The 19817-nt window shown below is 38.6% G+C and overlaps 3 protein-coding genes across 7 annotated transcripts; 2 read left to right on the plus strand and 1 right to left on the minus strand.

The window, feature by feature from the left end:
* Positions 1–1305: 1305 nt before the first annotated feature.
* ccdc157 (coiled-coil domain containing 157) lies at positions 1306–10083 on the minus strand. Of its 5 annotated transcripts, XM_056773410.1 has the most exons (17): positions 9775–10083; positions 9216–9378; positions 8560–9042; positions 8153–8366; positions 7922–7999; positions 7522–7691; positions 7103–7279; positions 6386–6554; positions 5446–6305; positions 4394–4547; positions 4020–4123; positions 3800–3871; positions 3453–3593; positions 3297–3340; positions 3089–3150; positions 2846–2972; positions 1306–2736 (listed from the first exon to the last, which is right to left on the minus strand). In XM_056773410.1, the coding sequence occupies exons 1-9, from the start codon at positions 10020–10022 to the stop codon at positions 5932–5934; spliced, it is 2076 nt and encodes a 691-aa protein (XP_056629388.1). In that variant the 5' UTR covers positions 10023–10083; the 3' UTR covers positions 1306–2736; positions 2846–2972; positions 3089–3150; positions 3297–3340; positions 3453–3593; positions 3800–3871; positions 4020–4123; positions 4394–4547; positions 5446–5931. The 5 variants fall into 5 exon arrangements, with proteins under 5 accessions (XP_056629388.1, XP_056629390.1, XP_056629387.1 ...); XM_056773412.1 differs by having other exon boundaries at positions 3089–3340; positions 8560–8751; XM_056773409.1 differs by having other exon boundaries at positions 3089–3340; positions 4478–4547.
* A 96-nt stretch (positions 10084–10179) lies between these two features.
* Positions 10180–15745, plus strand: sf3a1 (splicing factor 3a, subunit 1). The gene is given in 16 exon segments (XM_056730105.1): positions 10180–10242; positions 10360–10448; positions 10837–10946; positions 11036–11234; positions 11379–11454; positions 11457–11635; positions 11756–11830; positions 12910–13060; positions 13148–13344; positions 13485–13910; positions 13997–14242; positions 14326–14512; positions 14603–14763; positions 14884–14985; positions 15089–15160; positions 15287–15745. Coding segments are annotated over 15 exon segments (2331 nt in total). The 5' UTR covers positions 10180–10242; positions 10360–10400; the 3' UTR covers positions 15389–15745.
* A 205-nt stretch (positions 15746–15950) lies between these two features.
* On the plus strand, positions 15951–19239 carry pold2 (polymerase (DNA directed), delta 2, regulatory subunit). Its single transcript, XM_056729481.1, has 11 exons — positions 15951–16090; positions 16198–16413; positions 16496–16617; positions 16795–16918; positions 17407–17521; positions 17694–17892; positions 17999–18079; positions 18176–18333; positions 18478–18605; positions 18781–18882; positions 18987–19239. The coding sequence occupies exons 2-11, from the start codon at positions 16200–16202 to the stop codon at positions 19145–19147; spliced, it is 1404 nt and encodes a 467-aa protein (XP_056585459.1). The 5' UTR covers positions 15951–16090; positions 16198–16199; the 3' UTR covers positions 19148–19239.
* Positions 19240–19817: the final 578 nt, after the last annotated feature.

Consider the following 19817-nt stretch of genomic DNA (forward strand, 5'->3'; position numbering starts at 1 on the left):
GTCATATTTTCATAGTACATGCCCATCGTAAATTATTTTCCTAATATTGTATTCTGTATTTATTCACACTGTATATCTGCACTTGCTAATTGCACTTCTGGTTAGACCTAAACTACATTTCGTTACACTGTACCTGTATATGTGTAATGACAATAAAGTTGAATCTAATCTAATCATCTAGATTTTGTGTGTGTGCTTCAGCACAGAGATTTGAACATTTACAATAAAGCCTATTTTTTTGTCTGCACATGCCATCTTGATTTTGTCTTATTCTCCTCTTAATATTGTCATAATCAAATCTGTAGTTTACATTCTATATACATATGCCCTACCCTAACAAATAAACATATACAATGTAAATTGTAAACAGGTAAAGACAAAACAAAATCAACAATGGGAAAGAAACAAATGTAGACATGTTGAAACGTTTTAGTATTGTTTATAGATTTTGCCACCTTGTGGTGAGTCACAGTCACTGTGATAATTAAGTACAGTACAATTTTTTTTCTATGAATCTACTGTATCTTTAAGTACTATTATATATATATATATATATGTGGGGGATGTTTTCTTGGCACACTTTAGGCCCCTTAGTGACAATTGGGCATCGTTTAAATGCCACGGCCTACCTGAGCATTGTTTCTGACCATGTCCATCCCTTTATGACCACCATGTACCAATCCTCTGATGACTACTTCCAGGAGGATAATGCACCATGTCACAAAGCTTGAATCATTTCAAATTGGTTTTTTGAACATGACAATGAGTTCACTGTACTAAAATGGCCCCCACAGTCACCAGATCTCAACCCAATAGAGCATCTTTGGGATGTGGTGGAACGGGAGCTTCGTGCATCCCACAAATCTCCATCAACTGCAAGATGCTATCCTATCAATATGGGTCAACATTTCTAAAGAATGCTTTCAGCACCTTGTTGAATCAATGCCACGTAGAATTAAGGCAGTTCTGAATGCGAAAGGGGTCAAACACAGTATTAGTATGGTGTTCCTAATAATCCTTTAGGTGAGTGTATATATATACTTCTAAACTGTTAATTTTATTAAACAACAGTTTTATTTGAAAAATTTATTAGAAATAAAATGTTCTGCACTATGATAGATCCAACTATGAGATATGGCTTGTAGATCTTATAGATCTAAACTTTGAGTCCAGTTTCACTAGATCTCTCTCCGTCAGGAACAAATTAAACCTGGAAATATCAACTCTTTTGTGAGTCAATCCTTTAACCCAACAACAAAGGGAGATATAGAGCTGAAGGGAAGAACAGCAGGCAAGGAGACGAAGTGATGTTAAATAGACAGAGAAATGATTTATTGAATAATCTCAGTTGTGTGTTGATGCTCAGTCGAGCTCTGTCAAACTTCGTCTGACTAGAAACAGATTCAATATGTGTTTTTAACCATTCAAGATTACAATATCAAATCATTGTCTCATGACATTATTATGAACCTTAATACCAGGTCCATTAAGACCAACGGATACTCATATCAGCATAAGACAAAATACAACTCCCAACGAGGTTAAACAACAGGAAAGTAAGGAACAAATAATATGAATAGAAGTGAATAATAAAATAAATGAATGAATACATATGATGAATATTGTAAAAAATGGGATAAATGAAATAGAATAATAAAATGAAATAAAACAAGAAAAAAGTGTATGTTTCTATCCAGATCCATCAACTTATTCATGGGTTACCCAAATTATAAACCAAAAGAAAAGCCATTTCTAAGTCATTCATTTCTATGAACAGGTTTTTTTTACTTGTGACAAATAATTTCCATGATTTTCCATGAATTCTATGAAAACACTATTTCAGAATTTATACCAGCCTCTAGCTAATACAATATTACATTTGACATTTTCCCTGACCAAGTGCAAGTTTTCTATGATTTGCTGAAGCCTGTAAAAGCAATTTGGAATATTTTTTTTACAATGTCTAAAACAGAAAGACGAAAAGTTAAATGACAATTTTTCTCATCCACCTTTTTGAAACTTCTAGAGTACATAGCTTTATAAGATTAAACAAGCATGTTTCCACCCAGACAAAGAGAATTTTAAACTGCCTTTGGATTTATCTGAGGCATCCATTTGTACACGTTGCGGTTCACCATCCACACAGACCACGGTCACTGTTTTTGCTCTCAAAAGTCTCTCCTCAAGCTGGTGACTGTCACAGTATCCCCATTTCTTAAATATGTCAATGGAGTGCAGCAGTGCATCATTTAACACAACCATCTTCTCTGTTCCAGAAGCCTGTTTGATGGTTACTTCAGCCTTGACCCTGTTTCGAACTCTTGCACACCTGCAACTCTTTTTGCACTCATTGCATTTAATGAGAAACAGTTTAGTGTCGGACAAAGGGAGAATGGCGCCACATGAACACAAATATTCAAAGGTCACTAACACCTCAGTGATCTCTCCAGAGATTACGGTCTCCTCTGGCTTCTGTACAGTGTCTCCTACTGGAGTAAATGACTCAGGTGTTGTGAATTTGGTTGCACAGAGCACATTCCCCTGACCAAAGTCACAAATAGAAATACTTTTAAATGTATACCATTGATCGAGGTTTATGGTAACTGTATCCAGTAAACACAAATGGACTGTTGCAGTATTGTCACACAGGGCATAGTGAGAATATGTCATCCCTTCTTCACTGTTTAAAATGTTGATCGCAGGTCTTGTCTCTAAGATCTTCCCAGCAATAGTAATCTAAAAGTAATATATTCCCAAAGTCAACGCACAATAATGAATTACATCAGCCAATGGCGTTGCGTATTTAAGCAAAATCATGTCTTAAAATATGGTCCTTCATACTGACCTTTCTTAAGCAATTTGTATTCTTTATCACCTCTGCAAGTGTTAAGGTAGGTTGATCAACATCCTCTGCAAAGTCCAAACACCTTCGGTGATGCAAAATCTGAGGGCTTTTGGATTTTAGAAGGATACTAAAACAAAGATTTAAGGATGATTAATGGAAAGTGTCTTGGGACCATATGATGTTCTTAGTCTGATGCTGGTTCACAAGAACTTAAAGTGGCACATGACAATACAATGAACCTACTCTTCACTCTTGCATGAAAGCATCCAACGTTCATCCGCCCCATCATTTACATTTACAAGTTGCTTGGAATAAAAACAATAACAAAAGGTACAAATGTCAAAGATTGAGTTAAATACAGATATTGCATTATTAGACATTTGAAAAGTTTTGGCTAGTATTAGGAAATGTTTTAAATGTCATATCATTAACAAAGTCTTATCACACTTACGTGAGCCAAATGTTTATTCCCAGAGTTATTCGCCAAGACAGTAACTAAAGAGGGATCATTTTTCACTAAATACTGAAATATTCTTCTCATGTTTTTACGAATCACTAATTTTATGGTAAAAAAAAAGAAAAAATTGAGAAAAAAAGTTTAACTCACAATTCTGATTTATGGTTAAGTTTCCATTCACACTTGTGTTGGTAAATGTTGGAGCTGTGACTGGACTTCCATGATCTGCTGCAGTAGTGATATTCAGATGTGAAGGAGTTTGACTGGCTAATAATGCCTTTATATCCCTTTCTGCAACAAAAAGAGAGAATGAAAGACATAACCGAAAAAAATGTATTGTTCATACCTGTGAGAAAATCAAACAAAGATGACAATGCTGTAGAATGATAACTTGTATTGATTTTATTAGCAGTAGGCCCAACATTATTTAAAAATAAAAGCATATTGAAATCCCAATAGGCTTTCACTTTTACACACTCAGTGTTTTTCAATTTTACCAGATTCATTATGTTTAGGAGTTGAACAAGGAGGTATGTTTTCTGATTCTGGGTCCTCTTCAGCTGGAGAGCCTGAAAGGATGGAGACAATATAAGTATAATTTACAATAAGTATATCATTTGATGACTCCTTTTCATATGAATAGTAGAAAAGCTCAGTCAATACCTTATAAGGTTATTGAAACCATTAACGTGATGTAATAGTCTACATTTAACTTACCTTTTGTCTTTTTAAACAGACATCCTGATGCTTTGTTTTTAGATCTTTTAACAGATTTCCTCGCCATTTTACTCCGCAATGCGTCTCTAGAGCTTGAGGGAGGACTGAGGAGCAAAGTACAAATTCAGCAGTTTCCCCGATAAGAGCAGAATTAAGATCAAAAATATGTTACTGGTTTATAAAACTTCAGGATATATAAGCTACCATCTGCATCATCACATAGATGCTATAGGTCATGTATTTGCAACAAAAAGAAACAATCAAAGTACACAGAATCCGTAAACAGGTGTCAATGTACTATGCAGGCTATGTTTAAAATCAGAGCCACTGCCCATCTGCCCTCATCCTGGTGCCCCTGTCAACCCCACCCCCACCTCCGGACAGGCATCCATTCAAGATCTCCTCTGATTCCGCTTATCTTCCCCGTTTTTCCCAGTTCGCTCACAAGTATCACTCACAGCCAGACAGACAGACAGACTGACTCAGTCCGGGAGCTGGAGTGAAGACGGTAGTTTCAGAAGTTCATCACTGTAAGGACAGACAGTGCATGATAAGCAGAATAAATCATTTGATAGTTTGTATATTTTTGGTAATGTTTTGCTACTGGTTTTTTTAATTGGTGCTAACTGCTAACAACTTGAACAAAATATCCATGTTTTCGTAAGAAAATTAGAAATTCTTGTCAAATCTAATTGTTGTGTAATAATAAATAAAACATCATATACATCACACCAAATAAGATGTTATTGGCACCCATTGTAGAAAAGGCTTTCACAAATATGAAACCAGTAATCTATAACACATATCATATAAATCACATTTTTAAGACCATATTCAAATTAGCCCAGATAGCAGAACATGTGAAAACTTTTTTTTTTCATAAGATTTCATAAAACATTTAATTCATACTTTTTCTAAAATTTACAAACATTAGTTTTGTGTTGCATAAAACGAAATATGAACTTGTTTAGTTTTTTATCTATGTTTTTTTAAAAACGCATTTCGCCTTTTTTCTCCAGTTCATAAAACAACTTTTTTATATGGAGTTAGGAGAAAAGTTGTCAGAATTTTACAGAAATAAAAAAAAAATGTTTGCCCATACACATTATAATCAGAAAAAAATATTTTGAAATGGTCTCTTAATTTTTTGGCGTCTATTTACTGTGTGCACCCAGGATATGTGCTAGCACTAGCCCACCCTTTTGCATCTGGCAGGAACCAGGCCTGTAGTACAACATTAAATATAGATGTAGGCCACATATTTACTGAGTGCTACAGTGTAATAAGTAGAAAGACATTTCTAAGAGCGTGTGCTGTCGTCTCCTGGCCCAACCCTTTTTTTGTTTCGGCCACTGCCCCTTAATATGTCTGTGCACGGCCCTGTTTAAAATGCTCATCGTGTTGATGATCATTATGTTATACTCACGTTTCGTGCAAAATACACATTGAAAGCTGCTCCTCTATAAAGCCTGCGTCAAAATCTCCAATGCGATCAAATGAGCATTTTTTATCTTATTTAAAGAACCAGGCTGCACGATCGCAAGGTGCACAGATTGGTCGAATTCAAATTTCTAAAAGTGCGGGAACAAAAATCTGATCCGGTAGTCAACCGGTAGTACGACACGTGACGTGAGCAGAGCATTTTACTTTCGGTTTTATTAATAACAACAGGTAGGTCTGACGAAAAAATAAAGCAACACAACATAACATTAAATAAATGAAACACATAAAAATACAGTCAATTTAACGTTATATTTACAACCTGTAAATACAACTTTCAGTTTCGTTTTGCATCGCAATGGACTGAAACGAGTAAAGAGTGTTTCCAATGCAAGCAAAACCCCTTCGACTCCTAAGATTAATTCATCAATTTTTACCAATATTTATACAACGCACATCCATCCAAGTAACATCACTTCCTCCGACGGCGTGTGCCAGCAGACCGAATGCGAGCGGCATGGCGGATTTTCATATATGCTTCTTCTGCATCTTGATTAAGAGAGAGGCAGAGAGTCTGATGATGAAGAATAGAGGAAGAGGAGGCAGGAGTGGAGGTGATAGAAGAGGTGGTGGAGTTGTCCAAGGGTCTCATCTCTGCAGCTTCACTGCCAGTGTCCATCTCTGCATCTCCAGACTCTAAAGATCTATGTTTGTCCTCTCTGCTTTGAATGTCCTTTAATCTGGCAAGACTGCTGCTCAGGGAGGCGTTCTCCTGCTGAAGAACTCTGATCCTCAGTAGATTTGCCTTCAGCTGTTGCTCCATATCACACATCACATCACCTGTAGCTGTTGAAGACAGAGAAAGTTGGTTAATAGGATGCTACAATAGGATAGTGTGTGTAAGGGTGTGTCTATAGATGTCTCACTCTGTGGTGTTGCTTGTGGATGAGGGTTTAGTTCAGGAAAGGCCACCAGTATTCTCTCTCTCTGGGCAGCTTGTTCCAGCATCTCTGTCAGATTAGAAACACGCTTCTCCAGTTCTGTGATTTGTACTTGCTGTTTCTCTTTCTCCATACACAGTGAACTACACTCTGACTGCAGAGAAAGTCAGTCTTAGATATAGGCAGACTGCATACTTTTTTTCATTTTATGCTAAATTAGTCAGATCACAATTCATAATGAAACACAATTTTGTGCTGCAGCCGCAACAATTTTTCAATTGTGAGCTTTCTTGTTCATGTCAACAACTTTACCTAAACCAAGATAGAAGACTGCCTTGCAATTATACAATTAACCCTTAAAGGGACACCAATTCATTCATCATTTACTCACCCTCTTGTCATTCCAAACCTGCATGACTTTACTTCTACACAACACAAAAGAAGATTTTTTGAAGAAAGTTGTTAACCAAACAACATTGGACCCCATTGACTTTCATTGTGTGGGCACAAAACCACTGTGACATTTCTCAAAATATCTTCAAAACCACCAAGACATTTCTCAAAATATCTTCTTTTGTTTTCCACAGAAGAGCCTTACAGAGGTTTGAATGACATGAGGTAAATAATAATTAAAGACCTTTTGTGTGTGAACTCTCTTTATTTAACCCCTTTTTCATGACTGTATATGTGTACACGTTTTACCTGTTGCTGAGCGAGTTGCTCCTGAATTGTGTCTTTTTCTTGCATAAACTGTTTGAGTTTATCAGCAAGCTCAACTTTTTCATCCTCACATTCTTCGAGACTGCTCTGTAGGTCATCGGTCTGCTGAACAAGGACATCTACACGCTTACACAGGGCATGTTGTTTCACCTGTAGTGCCTGTGCCCAAAAAAATTCATGTCAACCAGACACACAGAGTGAATAACACATTGCACAAAAAACAATTTACAGTGAGTGCTTTAAGGATAAAAATGCATCAGATTGTGTTACTTGGAATTAAAGCATGCACTACCAGCTTAGAAACAACACAATACACACAAACAGGTGACAGATGTAAGTGTGCATCTCTATATTTTTTAAACGAAATAGCGACAAAAACGTAGAAATGCTGTGATACACACCTCATGCTGGTGTTGTACACTAAAGGACTTGGCTCTCTCTTTGTCTAGCAGTACTTGTGTACTTCTGAGCTCGTTCTCCAGATTTTCCCTCCTTTCCTTCACCTCTCTTAACATTGTTTCCATTGAATGCAGACGGAGAACTTCCTCCTGCAGTGAAGCTCTCTCACATTCTATACAGATATGTACCAGTACAAAATATATTGCTTAAATTATCCAAACATTCCATCATTTCATATAATAGCCTATATCTTATATAATATTTCACTTTCATATAACATTCATTAGAAATATAAATCATTGCATTACCCGTTTCAAACCTTTATCACACCATATTCAAATTTATTTCAATTTCACACAATTTAAAATTGCTGGTTAACTTTTCTAATAATGCCCTACTTACCGAGACTCTGTTTTGCTTCTGTTTGCGAATTCAGCTCTGTTGTCAATTCAGTATTTTTATCCTCTAACAACATCACTCCTGAGAACATGTAAAATTACAGAATTGGTTCTCAGTTTCAGTTTTAAAATGACAGAATTCAGTCGTAGTTTAGATTGTTTCTAAAATATTAGTCTTTATAAAACTTAATACAGTACTAGTTGTATATGAGATGTTTCAGATATGAGTTCCCACCTCTCTTTAACTCCTCCTGCTCCTGCTTTAGTTTCCTCACTGCTCCTTCACCTGTGGCTTTCACCTCCTGTATTCTGTTTTTCCACTCTTCCTCCATTTTCCTCCTCTGTTCCTTTTCTCTGTTAACTGTCTCTGACATCAGCTTTCTAAGGTTCTCTCGTTCAGTCTCTGTCTCTTTGAGTCTCTTTTTCAGGGGCTCCACAGTTTCCCTCACCTCCAATTCAGATAAAACAAGTTATTTTCAGCCAGCATTAAATACATTTCAAACTTACACTACTTGAGAGACTACAAGAAATATTTGCACTTTTAGAAATGTGTTTGTCACAAAGCAGAAATATTATAATGTTAAATTACTTTTTTTCAATACACTTTCTCTTATACACATTCTTCCAAACACGACCCCTCACCTCCAGGACATGTTTTCCCACACGGCTCATATCTTTACGCTGCTCACTCGCCCACTGGGAAACGTCAAATGTAGATAAGTGACCCAGCTTCAGTTGTTCCTCTACAGTCACCAGCAGGTCCTTCAAGGAGCAGGGCAAACCCAGAGACTGGCACAGAGATACTACAGCTTCACCTGTTTCTTTCATACCCGCCTGCAGACAAACACAGGCCTCACAGGGCACTAGCTTTGACTCTGTTGTTTGACAGCTCACAGTGCAGGTAGATGCTGAGGAGTATGACCCGGAGGAACATGCGGTGGACGCTCCTCTGCTGTGGGAAGTGGAAGCTGGGGTGTTTGAACTGGTTTTGTGCATGCTGGTCATTGAGGGTCTCTGTGTCCTGTGTGTATTAATGGCAGGAGTCTTGGGTGCTATTCCAGATGGAGACTGAGTCCGCTGGGACTCGGCAGAAAGAGGACTTTGTTCACATATATTACTGGTGCTCTGAAAAATTGTGTTTGTATTGTGTCAACTTTAGCAGGTTTCTAAATTAACACATAGTTGTATAACCATTAAAATGTAGTTGATAATGTTAGTTTCAGAACAGGCAGGAAGAATGTTATATAATAAATATTTAACAGAAAATATTAATATTAGATATTGAGTGATCTTCTTACCCTTTGTACATATTGATTGCTGAGTTCAAGTAGGTTCTTCCAGTAAAGTTTGACCACCGGGCCAACGGAAACAGGAGCCCCATTTTGACCAGATGATGAAGGTCTCTGATTCCCAAGCAAAAGCTCAGCGTGAACATTAAAACTCTGAAGAATAAGCATTAATCTTTGAACAGAAAACACAGAAAATACTCATGGAGATTTTGGAGCATAAAAATCGCACTGTTTCATTGAAATATAAAATTCTATAATAATAAGCATAAATAATAAGTTAGGCTATAAAATAAAATGAATTCAATTTATAAAATGATATGTAATTAAAATAATTTAATTACATGTTTATTGTTTTAACAGGTGCAATCATAAGTATAGAAATGTTATAAAACATAATAATTTTATCCTTATCTGTGCTACAGGCTGTTTGCATGATCTACTAGTGAAATACTAATACTAACAATTACTAATAGTTAATAAAACTAAATAAAGTTGTAGAAATGTATAATATTTAAATAAATGAATAATTGAATTGTTCAAAGTTAAATTTTCTCTAAAGGTTTCCTACCTGTCAACCACCAACTCTAGCAAAACTATGTTTGAATGCTGACTAAACTCTTCCTCTCCATCTATATAATCATACTCCTCTAAAAGCTTGACCAGGTCCAGATTACATGACAATTTATCCGGAAACTTCCATGATGGGAACAGTACAGGTCCAGTCTCAGAGAAAACATCCAGAATTCCTCCCTGTAGGTCAATAAGATCTCTCCGAAGACTGTCGATACAGTCCTGACGACCTAAAAGATGCGTCATTCTTCAACACACCAGCTCTGGCCTAACGTAACTTATTTATTTGAGAGAGTGCATCACAATAAGATGGCCATCGGGTATATTTATATAGATTTCTATGGATACTTGTAGGCTGAATTCGCTTGAACTCCATTTCCCACAATTCCACGTCACCTCCACACCGGAAGAGATCTTTTTTGCCGTCTGTTCTGTTGTGTGTGTGGCGGTTGTTCGCAGCAAAGAGGTTAGTAAAGTTGAAAATATAACGTTAAGTCTTTAAAACATAATTCGGTAATTTGAACTGCGCTCTGTTTTGAGAATTCACACTTTAAATCTGACCTTAACTTCGTTATTGTTTTAGTGCGATTAATTCGGACAGAGAGGTGAGCGTGTGTCGCAGTCATGCCGCCTGGGCCTGTGCAGATCGTGCAGCCGGAGCCAAACATCAAGGTACGATGCCATCTAGATGTTTTCGAGAACTTAAATAGAGATTTATACACATCTTATAACACGTTTGTCCTCCAGCAATATAGAAACACGTTTATGTAAATAGGTCTATACGATTAGATAACTTCAGATGAGAATAGATCGACATCACGTATCGCAGTATATAAACTTAGTCAAGTCAAAACTGTAATTGCAATGAATGAATATAGTTTCAAGGTTCATATTAAAGGTTGCCGACTTGTATATATGTATCAGCGATTTTGTTGCCCACTGTAATTTACATTGAAAAAGATCATCAACATACACAATTGAATATGCAAATATTATATATGAGACACTGTTAAGCAAAGCACCAAAGCAAATGATCACTGTTTAATGTTTTCATCAACAGGCCGATGAACCGAAAGATGAGACTCCAGCCACAAAGCCCAGTGTGGGAATCATCTACCCACCTCCAGAAGTCCGGAACATTGTTGACAAGACAGCTAGCTTCGTGGCCAGGTTTCATATCTTTTCACACATCTTACGTCGTGCATTTGAGTGTTGTTCTCCACTTAGAAATAAAATGAAAAAACATTTTTCTTTCTAAGGAATGGACCTGAGTTTGAGGCCAGGATTAGGCAGAATGAGATCAACAACTCGAAATTCAACTTCCTCAACCCTAACGACCCTTATCATGCCTACTATCGGCACAAGGTCAATGAGTTCAGGGAGGGTAAAGGTCAGGAACCATCCGCGGCTGTGCCTAAAGTCATGCAACAACAGGCCTCACAGCAGCTTCCGCAGAAGGTCAGGAACCCCTCATTGATCTTTAGTACACAAAACCTATCTTTTGTTTCTTACATGGTAACAGATGACTGCTGTAAGGGAAACCAACAGAGCCGGATCTGTCATCAAGAGTACACAATAATAGTTTTGCGTTTGTGTTTTTAGGTCCAAGCACAGGTGATCCATGAGTCCGTAGTCCCAAAGGAGCCACCTCTTGAGTTTGAGTTCATGGCGGACCCTCCTCCATCTCTGCCTTTGATCTGGACGTGGTGAAGCTGACCGCTCAGTTTGTCGCCCGAAATGGCCGTCAGTTTCTCACGCAGCTGATGCAAAAGGAGCAGAGGAACTACCAGTTTGACTTCCTGCGACCTCAGCACAGCTTGTTCAACTACTTTACCAAGTTGGTAGAACAGTACACAAAGGTACGGCAGCAACTTTGAAATACTAGTTATATATGCCTACAAGTAGGTGAATAAAGAACAGTTTTATGGGAATAATGGAAGCTTGACAATTCTTTTAACACTTTTTCTTTTTACTTGCAGGTTTTGATTCCCCCTAAAGGTCTTCTGCAAAAACTGAAGAAGGAGGCAGAGAATTCCCGTGATGTCTTGGATCAGGTATCATCCAAATCTGCACATTCTGTTCTATTATTTTTGAATAAATATACTTATCCTTGCATGCTTTTATCTTTTGGTTAAAGTATTTTCATGTTTTTATGACTACATGAAATGGTTAACATGGACGTAACACATACAGTTTCTGCCAATCTCATATTAATCTTGAATACCTATAGAGTAGTATTGCATACTTCGTATATTCAAAGGGTCTTTAGATTGATCACATGTATAAAAGACAGATACAGCTGTATGATTAATACCAAAAACAGACAAGCCCTGAAAGCTTTCGGGGTGACGGGACTGAAGGACGAGCAAGCAATACAGCGTTGCGTGATCCCTGCATAACTGTCGAATCACTATTAGTTTGTGTTATTTGCATTTTGCACGTACGTGCCGATTGCCAACAAAACAGACATATGACTCTGTTTCACTTGCATATCTTTTCGAAATCCAATGAACAAACAAACACAGCTGAAATTTGCGAACGCAGTGCTCTCTCTCTCTCTCTCTCTTGCTCCAGCTGATTGACATAAGCGCATGCTCCTTCTCCCACTCTCTCTGGTTGACGCGTGGGCTTTGTTACGTAAGGGAATTTAATGTTGGAAAAAAACTTTGCGAAACCTATACGAACGCTTGGGGAGTGTCTCGAGCACAGAAATACGTACCTCCATCTCCTTTTATGAAAGTTGACCATGTCAAGAATGAGAAGACCGCACGTTTAAGTCTGAATGCATGAAACACTGTGGCACCTCCCCTTTAATTATGAATAGCACATTAAGTTTTGCTGTATCTCCATATTTTGTGATTTAAATTTGTTGTATATCATAATTATTAGTCACCCTTTATGTTTGTCACTGGGTTTTGCAAGTATCTAACCAATAACAAGTAATAAAAACTTGTCAATTTTGACAACGCAGTATTTCATCAATTTTCATTGCCTGTAAAAAAGCAAATTTGGGCATCCAAGGTTTCAGAAGGACAGCGACTATATATTAAATGTTACAATGAAGTGTCATAAAAAAGTGGTTAACAATTTGACAATTGACAATAACTATAATATAATTTTTTTCTCTTGTCAGGTGAGGTATCGTGTGGAATGGGCCAAATTCCAGGAGAGAGAACGGAGGAAGGAAGAGGAGGAGCGAGAGAAGGAGAGAGTGGCTTATGCTCAGATTGACTGGCATGATTTCGTGGTAGTGGAGACTGTGGACTTCCAGCCTAATGAGCAGGGTGAGTTTTTTGACATCGCACCCCAGCCAAAATCGCATTCTTTGGATTCAAAAATACACTTATAAATGTGGTAAAATTGTATTGCAGGTCATTTCCCTCCTCCCACAACCCCTGAGGAGCTGGGTGCTCGTATCCTGATCCAGGAGCGTTATGATAAATTCGGAGAGAGCGAAGAGGTTGAGATGGAAGTGGAAAGTGAAGATGAGGAGGATGAGAGGCGCGGCAGGGATGATGGACGCCCCGCTCATCTGGACCAGGACACACAATTGCAGGACATGGATGAGGTGAGATGACCTGGATGGCTCATATTAAGAATCTTAGTTTATTTGACAGAGTGGGTTTACAAATTGTGGATCTATGCAGTTTTATAAGTAGCTTTTATAGCTCTGTTGCTGATTATAATGTGTTCATCTTATCTTAATAGGGCTCTGATGAAGAGGAGGATGGTATGAAGGCTCCTCTGCCTCCAGATAACCCCATGCCTCCTCCACTGCCCCCCACCCCGGACCATGTTATCATCCGCAAAGACTACGATCCCAAAGCCTCTAAGCCTATGGCTCCTGTGGCCACCCCTGATGAGTACCTCATCTCACCTATCACCGGTGAGAAGATCCAAGCCAGTAAGATGCAAGAACACATGCGTATCGGTCTGCTGGACCCGCGCTGGCTGGAGCAGCGTGACCGCAGCATCCGTGAGCGTCAGATCGAAGAGGAAGTGTATGCTCCCGGCCTGGACATCGAGAGCAGCCTAAAACAGCTGGCCGAGAGACGTACCGATATCTTTGGTGTGGAAGAAACGGCCATCGGTAAGAAGATTGGAGAGGAGGAGATACAGAAACCAGAGGAGAAGGTAAGAAAGAAATGGAAAATACATTTCTAAGGGATGCGCCCCACAATCTTAAGTGCATTTATCTAACCCCTAATTCCTTATCTCAGGTCACATGGGATGGTCACTCGGGCAGTATGGCTCGTACACAGCAGGCGGCTCAAGCTAATATCACCCTGCAGGAACAAATTGAAGCGATCCACAAGGCTAAAGGTCTGGTGCAGGAGGATGACACCAAGGAGAAAATCGGCCCCAGCAAGCCCAATGAGATTTCTCAGCCACCTCTGCCCTCATCAAGCCCCCTCCTGCCCAAACCCACCCCACCTATGAACACCATGCCCAGACCGACACCCATGGTGAGTCTCATTCTGCCTCAGCAGAAGTTTGCAAAGATAGGTTGAATTTTTGCATCAATATTGATGATTTTCGTGTTTTCCAGATGCAACAAGTGCGGACCACATTGCTCCCAGGGGTTCCCGTCATTTCTCAATCCCCAATGGCTCCTGTGGTGCGCCTGACCCCAATGCCACCCATGCTGCATGCCCCCCGCATCAACGTGGTGCCCATGCCACCCCCCACTGCACATATGATGGCCCCCAGACCTCCACCTATGGTGGTCCCTGCCTGTAAGTCTCTGAAATAACAAATGTCTTTTTTTTTCATAAATTCGGTTAGTTTGTTTGATTTGTAACACTCCCGCTTTTTGCATTATACAGCGTTTGTACCCGCCCCACCCATTCCTCAACCACCCAGTTCTGTTTCTGCCCCCCTCCCTCCTGCCCACCCTCCACCGCCTCATGATGATGAACCTTCCAACAAGAAGATGAAGACCGAGGACAACCTGATTCCAGAAGAAGAGTTCCTGCGCAGGAACAAGGTAACGGCTGCTATAACAAACTTTACAGTGTACTTCAATTTAAACACTGTTACACCAAGGTCTTTAATGTAAATTATAGTCTGTTATTAGTACTTATTATTTAACGTGTGCTATCTATAGGGACCTGTTGCAGTTAAGGTGCAGGTGCCAAACATGCAGGACAAGACAGAATGGAAGCTAAGTGGCCAAGTGCTCAACTTCAACCTGCCTCTCACAGATCAGGTAATATTTGCACCCATTCGCACAATAGCTGTGTAGTTCTGAGTCAATCTGTGTAACATTTCCAAACGTTCTAACTGTGTTAATCAATTAATGTTGTTTGTAGGTGTCTGTCATCAAGGTTAAAATTCATGAAGCCACTGGTATGCCTGCTGGAAAACAGAAGCTGCAGTATGAGGTAAATTAATTTGCTGTTAAAACGTGTAATATGATTCATGGTTTAGTTATTGTATTGTCTAGTTATGTCATTGCAAATATAAGTACCAGCTTCAACAACTAATTTCTTGTTGTATGATTTCTTTAGGGTATTTTCATCAAAGATTCCAACTCTCTGGCTTACTACAACATGAACAATGGGGCTGTCATTCATCTTGCCCTTAAGGAAAGAGGAGGAAGGAAGAAGTAGTTTTTCCATCTCTGTGATCTTCACTTCTATCCTCAACAGTCATATATTGCTTATAATCTGTACTTCACAGAACCCTGTTTTGTGCTCTTTAGTAGAAATAATACACAGTAATTGTATTTCTTGTGTAAACCTCAGTGTATTTGAAACATTTAATATGTGAATGATATGTCACTGAACTTGTTACTTGTGAGATTGATGCACAGTTAAATTAGTTAAATAGTTTCTGTCTTCAATGAAATGATGGTAAAATGTCATTTGTGAATTAAAAATTAAGCTTTGAAACAACATTTTGTGGCATACATAAGTACTTTTGTGTCTCATAGGTAAATCTCACCAATAAATTTGAATAAAAAGTCATTGGTCATATTGTATTTCTTTTCACAAATATTACTTATTTTACGCAGGTTGCATGAATAAAATAGATCTGATCCAATTTTGTGATATAAAAATGCTAAAGACAAATGGTATCATACACTACATGCTATCTCGTCAAGTAAAAGCAAAAACTATCGGCCTTTATTTTGAAGGAGAGTTTTTACCAGAAGTTGCGTCACAGATTCTTGCGGTCATAGGTGAAATATTTAGCGGGAGATGCCAAAAATCAACACAGAGGAGGTCGATCTGTTTTTCTGTTTATTTTGTTCAAATTACCACTCAGTCGACCTTGATTTACAACACAATCAACAAAACAACAAATAAGAGGTAAGAAGTATAATGATGCTACAAGCATACAGTCAGTTGTATCAGAAGCAGTAGAAAGAGTGTAATGTGATGAAACGTCTTGTCTTTTTCTTGTCACATGTCATCAGTCATGTTTTCAGACGTGATTGTGCCCAAAGAAACGCTGTTAAATCCTCCGAGCTACGAAGAGCCCGTGTTTGATCGCCATGAGCCTTCATACAGCGGCGGCTCGGAGCACTTTCGCATCGGGGACCGCAGCTTCAGCCGCCAGTACGCGCACATCTACGCCACCAGACTGATGCAGATGAGACAGATCCTCGCAGACAGAGCCACGCAGAAGTGGGGTCAGTGAATGAAAGGGTGTCCTTGTCTTTTACTGACGATATTAAATATAATCTGTATGACCTCAGCGGATATGTGTTGCAGGTTCTGCCGTGCCAGTAAGGAAGCTGTGTGATCTGCAGATGGGTGAACACTGTATAATAGTGGGCACTTTATTCAAACACATGGAGCTGCAACCCTCCATCCTAAAGGAGATCAGTGAAGAGGTATTTGGTTATTTTAGTTCTTGATTTGATGTGACTACTAGTGTGTTGTATTTGTCTTTATTTGATGTTCACTATTTACGAGATAAATGACTGAATACAAATATGTAAATGCCTGAACACCACCACTAGCTATTATTTTCCTGTCATAAATGCTTCATATCTCCTTTTGTATCCCAGCATAATTTGTTGCCCCAGCCACCACGTACAAAATACATCAGCCAATCAGATGAGCTTATTTTGGAGGATGAACTGCAGAGGATTAAACTTGAGGGAAATATAGACACTCCCAAATTTGTTACAGGTGAGATACATTACATTACATTAACATTTATTCATTTGGCAGATGCTTTTATACGAAGCGAGTTCCAAGTAGGAGAACATGTAAACATTTTGTCAACACGCTAAACAGTACTGTTAGTTTGCAAGGCCATTCTTCTAGGGGGATTACAGCTGGAGTAAGCAGAGGAGAGAATGAACAACAAAATTTTTTACACAGACAGACAGTTATTGGTTAGTCAAATAAATGCAGAACAGGTATGTTTTGAGATGTTTTTGGAAAGTTGTGAAGGATGCTGCAGTTCGGGTGGAAGCTGGTAGTTCATTCCACCACAGGGGACCGAATGAGTACAGCAAAGTTTGTCTGTTTGTGTATACCTAGATGTGTTTATAAACGGGTCTTTTTACAATAAAGTGTTTTGAAGTACCTTATGTTGTTATGTACAGTATGTTTGGTTATACGTTAATGCATACTAGGTGCATCTCATTAATCATGCCATTGATTTTTTTCAGGCAGTGTAATTGCCATTATGGGTGCTGAGAAAAATGATGGTAAATTTACTGTTGAAGACTTCTGCGTGGCTGACCTGCCTCCACAGCCAACCAGAAAGCCTCCTAACTCAAACAGGTACACAAACACCTAACCTCTCTGACTATAGACGGCATCTTATGAAAGTTGACACGAATAAATCAGTTCTTGAATTATTTGAAATCAAGAATACATTTCTGAAATATACGTTTCATATGTCTTTAACCATCTGCTTTCATCTGTAATTTTTGTTGTTGTTCTTGTCCTTCAGGTTTGTGCTTCTCGCCTCTGGCTTGGGATTGAACGGTAGCGGAGCAGACAGCATGATGGGATTGCAGCTTTTGGTTGACATGGTAACAGGTCATCTTGGAGACCAGGGGGAGCAGAATGGAGCAGCTTCTATTTCCAGAGTCATTTTTGCTGGAAATCTGTTGAGTCGGAGCACTCAGGACAAAGACTCCACAACCAAGGTGTGCAGATGTGTTATATGTTGCAGGCAGTCCAAAGCAAAAAAAAATGTGCAGCATTACTCCAAACTTTTTCTCCATCTTCTCCATTCTTCTTCCCCATGTGAAGGCTAAGTATTTGACTAAGAAGACTCAGGCTGGGAGTGTGGAGGCTATCAGACTACTGGATGAGCTTCTTGTTCAGCTAGTGGTGAGTATTTCTCAGTCAAGTTATGCTACCTATGTCCCAGTTAGTTTTGATTTTATTTATTAAGTCTCTGTATCCTCTTTGATTTGTCTTTTACAGGCCTCTGTACCTGTGGATGTCATGCCCGGACAGAATGACCCCACAAATTACACCCTCCCCCAGCAGCCTCTCCATCGCTGTATGTTCCCTCTGTCTGTACCATACCCCACCCTGCAGCTGGTCAGCAACCCCTACCAAGCCATCATAGATGATGTCCGGTGAGTGAGCAGTGACGTCCTCTCATAGCTGTCATAAACAGTGTTAAGTTACCTTTGAGGTATTACTACATCATATTCAGATCATGTATATCAATGGTGAGATGATGGTGAACTGTAGTTGATAGTTTTTTTTTTAACCCTCAGGTTCTTGGGCACAGCAGGACAGAATGTCAGTGATATAGTGAAGTACAGCAGTCTTGACGATCACCTGGAGATTCTTGAGAGCACACTGAGGCTCCGTCATTTGGCCCCTACTGCTCCGGATACACTAGGTCTGGACTTTCTCATTCTCAAAATGATTTAGATTACATCGTACATGAATGGCAATCAGTGTTCAGTAAAAAAGCATAAAACATATTTTTGTGCTTTTCATTGTGTTTAAATATATATTTTGTAATGCAATGTGGAAATATTGATTGCTCTGACATGCTCTGTTAAAATGTTTAGGTTGTTACCCATTCTATAAGAAAGATCCGTTCATTCTGGAGGACTGCCCCCATGTGTACTTCAGTGGAAATGCTCCCAGCTACCAATGTAAATGTGTCACAGGTAAATAAACAAATATTTAGTAATAACTGTAGTATTTATAACCGATTTAATCGTATGTTTCAAGGCTTTGCTATGATCTGTTTGTTTAACTTTTGTCACATCAGGACCTGAAGGTCAAGAAGTACTCCTGTTAGCAATCCCAGAGTTCAGCAGCACACAGACAGCCTGCCTCGTGAACCTGAACACATTAGAGTGTGAGCCAGTCTGCTTCTCTTCATTTTCTGCAAATGATGATGAGGAGAACGAGATGAATATCAGCCATTAAACACTCCAGCATATGTCACTTGTTACTATGAACTTGCTAATACTGATAGTATGAGATTTGTTGTTAATAAAGACCCCTGTTTTGTATCAAAACTACTCTTTTCATTTGTGGTATGAATGTTGGATTATGTATCAGTGATCTTGTGATTGAGACAACTTTCATAATGGCGTTACAGCAGTGGTTCTCAAACTTTTTTGTCATAAGGCCCCCTTTGAGTAGTGTACATTGCTTTGCGGACCCCCAAATAAAGACTTAATTAAACCCATAACATATTCAGATATACAATGCTGGAACATCAATTATTTACTTGGTGGGCTTATTTCTCTGATGTTTGATTGCATACAATCTATATAAATAATTTCTTATCTTAAACATAGAATTGTAAATACACCTATAACATATTCAGTTATACAATACTGTAACATTAATCATTTTGCTTAGTGGGCTTATTTTTCTGATGTTTGATTGCATAAAATCTATATAATTTGTTTATATAAAAAATAAAGTAATTCAAGTCCGACGTGGAATTCTATGAGGCTGTATAAAGCTATGTTATGACATTTTAAATATTTTATAAACAAAATATTAGCTCTTAATACTTACAGACCATAAATCGAGATAATGTTTTGGAATAATAAGGAACAATACTAAAATACGAATGTTTTTATCG

The sequence above is a fragment of the Triplophysa dalaica genome, chromosome 18 (genome assembly GCF_015846415.1).
Source record: "Triplophysa dalaica isolate WHDGS20190420 chromosome 18, ASM1584641v1, whole genome shotgun sequence".
Lineage (NCBI taxonomy): Eukaryota > Metazoa > Chordata > Actinopteri > Cypriniformes > Nemacheilidae > Triplophysa > Triplophysa dalaica.

Bases quoted from the DNA above. Each gene is read 5' to 3' on its own strand.
- ccdc157 (XM_056773409.1), bottom strand. From the start codon at position 10,022: ATGACGCATCTTTTAGGTCGTCAGGACTGTATCGACAGTCTTCGGAGA. The intron at 9,379-9,774 runs GTAGGAAACCTT...TTCTGTTCAAAG, and splicing joins CTAGAGTTGGTGGTTGACAG to ATTAATGCTTATTCTTCAGA. The intron at 9,043-9,215 runs GTAAGAAGATCA...ACAATTTTTCAG, and splicing joins GCAATCAATATGTACAAAGG to AGCACCAGTAATATATGTGA.
- pold2 (XM_056729481.1), top strand. From the start codon at position 16,200: ATGTTTTCAGACGTGATTGTGCCCAAAGAAACGCTGTTAAATCCTCCG. The intron at 16,618-16,794 runs GTATTTGGTTAT...TTTGTATCCCAG, and splicing joins TAAAGGAGATCAGTGAAGAG to CATAATTTGTTGCCCCAGCC. The intron at 17,522-17,693 runs GTACACAAACAC...CTTGTCCTTCAG, and splicing joins AAGCCTCCTAACTCAAACAG to GTTTGTGCTTCTCGCCTCTG.